We start from the raw sequence: 8745 nt of genomic DNA, 5'->3' as shown, positions 1-8745 counted from the left end.
ATCGCCTTTATTATAATGACATGTAGGCCTACCTCCAATGGAAGTTCTGCTTGTTGTACTGTCCTTGAATTGAGGTTTTCATCGAAATCAAATTCCTGGTTGAGTTTGTGTGCAGTATGACACAGTTATGTAGATAGGCAATGCAAAGAAACTTTAACTTTGCCCGGAGCTTTTTCGGGGAAGAAATCTGGGTCTCAGCTGAAGTGTCTGGTTTGCGTTTTCTTGCAGCACCGAGACGTTTACTATCTATAAAAACCGCCACGGGTGAGATCGGCCGGCCGGACTACCTTGTTTACATGCGCCGGTAGTGCATGATGTAGTACTGTACAGTACGATACAGACATAGCAGATCCACTGCCCACACATCGTGGGTATATTCGGCGATGCCATTGTGAAATTCAGCCACTCTTTGGCACAGGAAATGAACTTACTATCACCGGACATCAGATCCTTCGCATTTCCCCCCTCAAACGTGACAGATTATGAGTGCAAACACTTCTTTTTTGCACCGGTCGATGTTTACGTTGACGCACTTTTGCCAATGGACGCCGCCATGTTTGTTAAATGTCATGACCTGCGACCTCATATCTGGTGTCTAATTGGACAGTTCACGTCACGTGGTACGATGCGTCATACGCAGCGGATTTTTTTTAACGTAGGCGCGGTACGTTTTTGAACGTCCACAATGGACAAATAGTTCGCTTTTTCGAGTCAAATTATCAAAAAACTGCTGGACGAAATGTGGAGAACTTTTGTAGTATCATTCTTTGGAAGTGTATTTCGGTACAACTGTTAAAATTTTTTAGACCCGCGATTGCTGGAGCGAAACGAACGAATTTTCCAGTCCAGCTGACGGCCTACCGGGAAAATCGTATTAGAAATTGATATCGTCACTTAATACGCTTGCATACTATTCAACCAAGTTTTAAGACAATCGGTCATTCCATGTTTCAAAAAATCGCATTTTGATGACGTAACGATAACGTCACACATTTCTCAAAAATCAACGGGCACATTTAGTTGAACTTCCAAACCTCTTGCACAAGGAAAGTGGAATTGAGCATCTTCCATTCGTGAGATATGCAAAAACGAAGGACAAATTAAACAAAAGCCACTTTTAAAATATCACATAAGCCGTCATTATAACGTCATTTCAATTAATATTTACAACCCATCAATTTTACCTTGTAGATCTCTAGATATAATATCTATAGAGGATGACAGGGTAAGCATTTTTTATTTTAAAAAAAAATGGGACTGTGAACATTTCACGCCTTTGCATACTGTATTTAAAAGTTATGTCTATTTCAATAAAAAACGATTCCAAAACTCAGCTGTCCACCATTAATCATTTACTTTCTACGAACTGATGAATACCCATTGAGTACAATGAAACATTGACGTTTTCCCACCTCCATGATTAAACGAGCACTTGCAAAGGAAAACATACAAAAATCACCATCAATATTTCGGGAAATATAGAGATGACTTGTTCCTCATATTCAAAATACACAATTTGACAGTACAAAAAAGCTTTAAGTCTTGATTCCAATTATAGAAATTTCCAATTGTATTTGAATGCTTGTGTGTAATCTGTAAGTCTCAATAGGCTCAAAATGTCCAATGGCATTCCACAGACACTATAAATGCATAACTTCTGATATTATGGATCAAGTTCAGTAGTTCCTTTTTTTTCAGACGGAAGAACGTGTTTTTTTCTCACTCACTCAGCTTTATATACCTTTAAGAGATGTCCTCTTACATCACATTCACATGGAGAATGGTGAGGTCATCTTGTTTTGTCTGTGCCTAAATTGAAGTCAATATGATTGCATTTGATAGTATGCAATTAGAATAAAATATTACAAATTAAATAATGTAACTAAGTTTTAAGACAATCGCACATTCCATACTGTTTATGAAAAAAATCATATTTGTATTGACAGCACGATTACATCATACCCTTTTGCAAACTTTGTGCATAAATCTACACCCTAACAAACCCAATACAAAAATATCTAAAAGTAGCATTTTCTTGCACTTTAGAAATGCAAATAAGATGAAAAAACGGAAATGATGACTTCATCATGACGTCACCCCAATTTTCAACCACTTAACTTCCCGTACTATATAAACACGTTTGTCAACCTAGTCCACAGTGGTTGAAAACCATGCATGACCCAGACATCATCGATTTTCTTGAATCAACGTCAAAAATATTATTGAAAACAAATTCAAATGCGATCGATTACCATGTAGAATATGCTGCACGTTCCTCAGCACGTGCATTTTTGTAAAAATAATGTGAATTTTGTTGTTCGTGGGTTTTACTCGCCGTTGGTGAGTAGCGCCCTCTGTTGACCAATAGTGCACAGTGTGACAACAATTTTTAATTGCGAAACATTGCGGATCTGGGACAACGTACGTTCATTGCACATGTTTTTAATCAATCTACACAAATGAGACTTATCAATTTACTGGAGAATGTCCATTTTCGAAGGAATGCAGAGTAATTTGTATTTTTTTTCCCAGGAAATTTGGGAAATAAAATTAATGATGTGGTTTACACAGGTGAAGTAATGTACGTTTTATTCAGATGATTTGTAATTTCCTCGGCTGTTGGGTTTTGAGAAAAAGAGGGCGATCATGGAACATCAGCAAAATGTACATTCTATTATTTTTTTATAACAGGAATTGACTTTAGGCGTTTTAATGGAAGCAGTGTGAAACTGTTAACAAACAACCCAAAATACATTTGAGTTAGGAAATAAACCACTATAGCTAATAATCTGCAACAAGTTATCACGTTCATGTCTAGTTTATGCTTTGGACAGATGGGCCCAACTCATCAAGTCATTATGAGTGAATGAATGAAGAAGTTTATGCATGTGTAATTTCAACTTACTATGAATGGCTATAACAACAACCATTTCAGGTCAACTGGTACGTTAATAATCCCTTTCGATAAAGAGCAAAACACTGACAACGTTTGTCTATCGTGCAAGAAGCCTGAGGACTAATACAAGTCTACCCCAACATAATAGTATGTCAACACTGAAAACCCATAAGCCACCTATAACCAGTATGAATCCACATCTTCAAAAAAACAGAGAACAAGTCCCTCCATAAATTGCCCCACACAGGAATATATGACCATGTATTTTCCCCACATATTCATATCTACTGAACTAGACAAAGTTCGGAAGCGATACCCAGAAGAGATTGCAATAAAAAAGACAAGAACATGTAAATTTTCCCCAAAAAAATCCACTGATGTGCCCAATAGCCTAGTCATAACATTAAACGTATATACAATGGAGACACGTTTAAAAACTCAGACAAAGTACAACCTAACGGCTTAGAATTTCAGATGCCCTCTGCTTCAGGAAGCCTCGTCCGGAGTATTTACAGTTCAGAAATTTGGCGATCTCAGAGGACGTCCTTGAAGCACCCTTGGCCGATCTCAACTTGCAATCCCAAAGATCTCCAAAGTGAGGCATGTTTAAGCAGGGTTGAACCGCAATGACACTCTATGAACATCATTGTTAGATTGGTAATTGGTTACTTCAAGTCCTTCGATGTTGTCTTTGGCGAGGTCTATAAGTCCCTGCTCGCCTTTCGATGGTATGAAGTCAGGGCAGTCATGAATGATGTGGTTGATGGTTAGTGGTCTGCCACACTGACACACATTAAAGCTCGAATTCTGTGGAGGAATGAGTCACTACGGTCCAAACCAGTTCGGGGACAATTGAGTTGGACCCAGCCTTCACGAGGAAGATCCCAGCCTGTGGGTCTGAATGAATGAATGGAGTTGGAATGAATTCATGTTGAGGACGTTGACCACGGTTCCTTTTACCAGTCCATGATGATGGGGAAAGAGAATGAGTGGTGATGATGCGGAGTGCTTCTGAGGCAAAGTGCTTGTGGTTGAGCCTGCTGCCAATTTGCGGATCAAAGACGGAGGGCACTAGGCTGTCTGGATTAAGGGCGTTCTGAGCAAGTTCTGCAGTCATGAATAGAGGATGGAACGGTTTTCTGTTGGTTAGGGTTTTATAGAACCAGATATTAGACGAATGGCATCGTTCAAGACTGAGTCACCTAACTCTGTGTGAGTGCTGGGGCTCCAGCTGGGGACGCTTGAGGAAGCTAGAGAAAATGCAGATGCTCGAAGTGTGGTTAACTGGCTCCCAACCAAAGGTGGGTGTAGGGTCGATGAGTTGTGAGCCGTCTATAGGACGATGTTGAGTTCCCTTTTGGCAAGGCGGTTTGCAAGATGAATGACGGAGCACACTGTCTTTGGTTTGCTAAGTTTCAGATGCAATCTGCTAAAGTAGCTGCTTAGAGACTGGAGATCTGCTTGAAGGTGGACTCGACGAACTTTATCCGCAAGACCAATGGCAGTATCGTCCTGTTTAGTGTCAGGGTATCACCATTTCGTATTTCTGCTATTGAGGTCGCCGCAGTTGAAGGTTGGTAACGACTGAAAGGAGACATGTGCTGGATGTGGTAAGTAGATGTTAACGATACGTGTTCCGACGATCTTGATGAAAGACCACTGAATAGGAGAGGTCTCACGAGATTTTTCAAAGAAACTAGCTGTAGTTCCCTCTTTGACGGGTGCATACCTATGTTCCCCAATACCGATGTTCCCCAATACCGGTGTATCCCGAAAACCCTACCAATTAAGCCCTAACCCTAACCCTAAGGATTTGGGGGAACATCGGTAGTGGGGAACATCAGTATTGGGGAACATCGGGTAGATCCCCTCTTTGACGTAAGAGGGAGTGAAGCAGATCAGGCCAAAACCCTCCATAATTATGAGCTCCTCATTTTGCTGGATGTGAGTCTCTTGGAGTAGGATTATGTTTATAGTGTTTGTTCTGGCAAGCATCACGTTTAGCTTGCAAGATACAAACTTGGTACCAGCCATGGCTCGTCCTGAAAAGGACGCGTGCTCCCTCTGTCTTGTGTCTTGAACTGAGATGTCGCTGATTAAAAATTGTTTCGTGGTTCACGTAAGACGATGGTAGGCTTACTTTGGAAATTTAATTTGCTGTTTCAGTTCACTTCGACGAAACTGCAACGGAGCTTAGCAGCGCCACCACGAGCAGGTACACAGGATTGACACCAGTAAGCAGGCTCCACATTAGAGACACTCTGACATTCCCAGACAAAGGTATTATCACAGTTTGTGGGATGCTTCTCTGCGTGAAGCAAACAGTTTGTAGGCCATGAGGAAATGGTCAGAATCTAAATATTCTAAAAGCTCCACATGTACGGCTCGGATAGTCATGCAGTTGAATAATAAGCCCCACTTCTGTTCTTAGCATTAGCCACTCTTCAACCTCAACGGAACAAACCAGTCCATTCTTATGCAATAGAAGGGAGGTGGGTCAATTCGCAAATGGGACTTCTGGGAGCTCTGCCATTCGTGGAACTTGTGGTTTTGCTTGCCAGCGACGACACTTTGCACAATTTTCCATGGCAAATGTGAGATTTGATCAAGCTACGTTCGAGACGCGTTCATATTGGACTTCTCCCTGCAGGCCCGCAATGCCGCAATAGTCGTCTTGTCCACGGACGGTACAGAGGCAGGCAATCTGTACCAAATGGGTAAGACAAGCAAACGGTTTGGGCCAAATATATAACGTCACCAGAAGAAACAAACACGTAGAAACTCAAATAGCTGAATCGTGACTGGTGGTACGGTCTGCCGTCGAAGGGGCATAGCAAATCAAACGTTTGAAATATAGTTTCTTGAATATTCAGTAAATAAAAAATGTCAATTGATAGTAGTTATACAGGTGATGTTTCTTATTTAATATTCATAACTATTTAAGACTCTTTACCCATTAATATTGGTCAAGAGCCCGTCATGTGCGTGGTGGCGTGGTTATGGGCAGTTCGGCCTTAAAAAACACGTTATGGTTTAGATTGTTTACTTATCCTACTTCAAAGGCCTGGTTGAAAGGAAACTACTAATGTCTAAACGTCACCAAGAAAAGACGGAAAAAGTGGTTGTTTACATCGGACGCTGCAGACATTTTGTGGCATACGCATACGTGTTTCCAGTCGTACCAGTTCCATGTACTGTACACATTGTGTGTATGGCACATAATACACGCAGAGCCGGTACACAAACATTGTTTCTCGCACGTCCGCAGAATTTGACACCCAAAATTCGTTCTCAAACAAATTACATAAAAACCGCCCAGTTTATAAGGATGTTTGTGTGGACGTATAAAAAAAAGTCCTATTTTTTTTCAATGTTCTTTCCAAACATATGTAACATCCATGCGTTTGAAAGGCGTTTTGTAGCCCTATTGGGCACATTACATGACGTAATGTCCCGTGTACAGGACTGCAAGCTCGTCCACTGTTAAGCACACGTCGTAAGTCGTTGCAGTTACTAAAGCTATATGTTGGCCCCTGACCCTGCCGTACCCGCTTAAAATATGCCATTGACGATCTGGTTTTTTTGTCGTTTTGTGAGCGCGTTTTCTGTTTTTTTTGTCGTTTTGTGAGCGCGTTTTCTCTACGGATTTTTCAGTAAGAAATCTTGTCTGCGGAACAAATCGTCAGCAACATCACAAAGTAACAACCATATACATACCAGTAAAAACTAGCAATCAGAGAAAACGGCATTTAAAGTTGAACGCCTTCTAAAACAACACTTTGCGTCAAAACGTCAGAGTATTTTCAGTTTGGTTTCTCGCTGTGGACACTTGATGAATCGAATTTATATAATCTGCTGTTGTTTTCACCCGTTTGTGTATTAAATCAACAAGAAATAAGAGAACAAAATGTGAGTATTAGTTCGTGAAAAGTCTTTGCTCAAATTTGAGCAGAGTGCGCGCCATGCGTTGCAATGGTAAATGGAACTTGAGTGTTACTTCGTGAAAACGAAAATTGTCCCGTTTGCGCAAAAGCTGTCTTGGATAATTGGCGTAGTTATTAAAGTAAAGCTCTTGAAGCTTTCAAACTTCGTGCAGTGCTGTGGTAGGCCTTGATGATTAATGTTTAAAAATGTAAAAAAAAAAAAGGTTTGACACGTGGAGTGTTACTTCGTGGTGTCGGTGACGAAATTGCAAAAGAAAAATCATTATTTCAACTACAATCGCATAAATAACACTACGACGATCATGAGACAGTGTGCAGCGTTTGACTGCACTATTCAGTAACGACACTGGAAAAGGCGCGCGCCTGTTTATTATAATATATCAGAATTGAAACGGGCCCTAAAGGTAGGTCATGTTCCATTGTGTTCCACTGACAACATTATTTGTTTGAATTCAGGAATCAAACTGAATAGGAACACACACAATTTACCTAATTCCAAAACCTGTACAACAGAACTCATTTTCTAAACTTGTTTTCGGAAGTGTAACCCTTGACCTTAACCTATTAAGTCGCTATTTCCTTGGTCTCAATTCATAGTTCTTGGAATCAGTGGGGGCACCGCTATCAGACGTTGCACGGAGTGCAGAAAACTCCATTTCGTGTCATCTCCAGGCGTACTGAGCGAGCAGGAGATGCGACGCTTCTGGCTGCGTTACGACAACGGCACCTTCGCCCTAGGCAAGCACCAGCAGGCAGCCTACTTCGAGTGGACCGACCCAGAACCCAAAGCTGCCCCGTTGTTCTATGGCTTTGCCAGCTGGGACTGGCCCCAGACCTGGGCGGTCCATTATGCCTGTCACTTAAAGCATGCGGCATTGGTAGAGGGAGGTGTGGGCGTTCCACGTCAACCTCCTCGTTAAATGTTCAATTTTCTCGTTGACATCGTTCACCTGTCAGAAATATTGGGTGTCTGTCTGTATACACACGACACACACACATACATTTTTGCCTTGTAAAATAGCGGTAAAACTAGCCTTGCGAGGTATATAGAGAATTAACATGATCCACGGATTTTGCCCCCCCCCCAAAAAAAGTCTTCGGTTTCTGGTATGGAGCCTGCCCCAATAGGGGTGCGGCGACGTGGCTTTGTTTTCCCCCACTTTTTTCTTCTTCAAATGTCACCTGATGTTGCAGATGATGACGCTTCGATCCCCTTAAAACTCTCAAAAATATCCTTCAGGGTGGAGCTTGAAGTGACCTCAGTAAGGCATAAGGCTTGAGAATTGTGCACCCAATTAGGCCTATGATTTCGACGGACACGAAAATGCTTCGGAAAATTAGAATAGTCAAGACAAATATCAGAGAAAGCGGTAACGTCAGACCATACAGCGACATCGTGCCTGTGCTGCCAGGCTGGTCATTAGCCTGCTCCACATAATTGCGCTAATTAAACAGTTTTTACAGGTTCCAGATACACGGCCATCGTTTCCACACTCACAAAAATACAACACTGTCTGCAAATGGTTCCCGACTATTCTATGCAAAATATATGGGAGCCAAGAAAGGCCCAATAAAGCTTATAGTCCATCGTAAACCACATCTAAAACACGTTAAAATTGTGCAGCAGCAGGATTCCGGTCAAACCAGTGAGTTTGGCGATTTTGAGACATCATTTTACATAAAAACAATAATAATAATTTTGCCGACGCGCTTGGCTACGGCCACGCGCGCGGATACCAGAAACCAGAGCCTTTTTTTGGGGGGGGGGGGGGCTTACCGAGAGAATTTGGTTTTAGTTCACCACGAGTATTTTGCAAGAGTTCGATAGAAAATAAATTAATTTATTCGAAATTAAATGATACGGTTTTATTTATTTTTTTAATGTAAATATAGTTTTCAATCCAC

At 41.4% G+C, this 8745-nt stretch overlaps 1 protein-coding gene across 1 annotated transcript; it reads left to right on the top strand.

Annotated features, from left to right (window-relative positions):
- The first annotated feature begins 4492 nt into the window (after window positions 1–4492).
- LOC119730431 lies at window positions 4493–7760 on the top strand. The gene is made up of 3 exons (XM_038203321.1): window positions 4493–4506; window positions 5507–5613; window positions 7438–7760. The coding sequence occupies exons 1-3, from the start codon at window positions 4493–4495 to the stop codon at window positions 7758–7760; spliced, it is 444 nt and encodes a 147-aa protein (XP_038059249.1).
- The last annotated feature ends 985 nt before the right edge of the window (window positions 7761–8745 follow it).

This window comes from Patiria miniata, unplaced genomic scaffold, assembly GCF_015706575.1.
Source record: "Patiria miniata isolate m_02_andy unplaced genomic scaffold, ASM1570657v1 HiC_scaffold_1, whole genome shotgun sequence".
Lineage (NCBI taxonomy): Eukaryota > Metazoa > Echinodermata > Asteroidea > Valvatida > Asterinidae > Patiria > Patiria miniata.
This window is presented reverse-complemented; position numbering and strand designations above follow the sequence as displayed.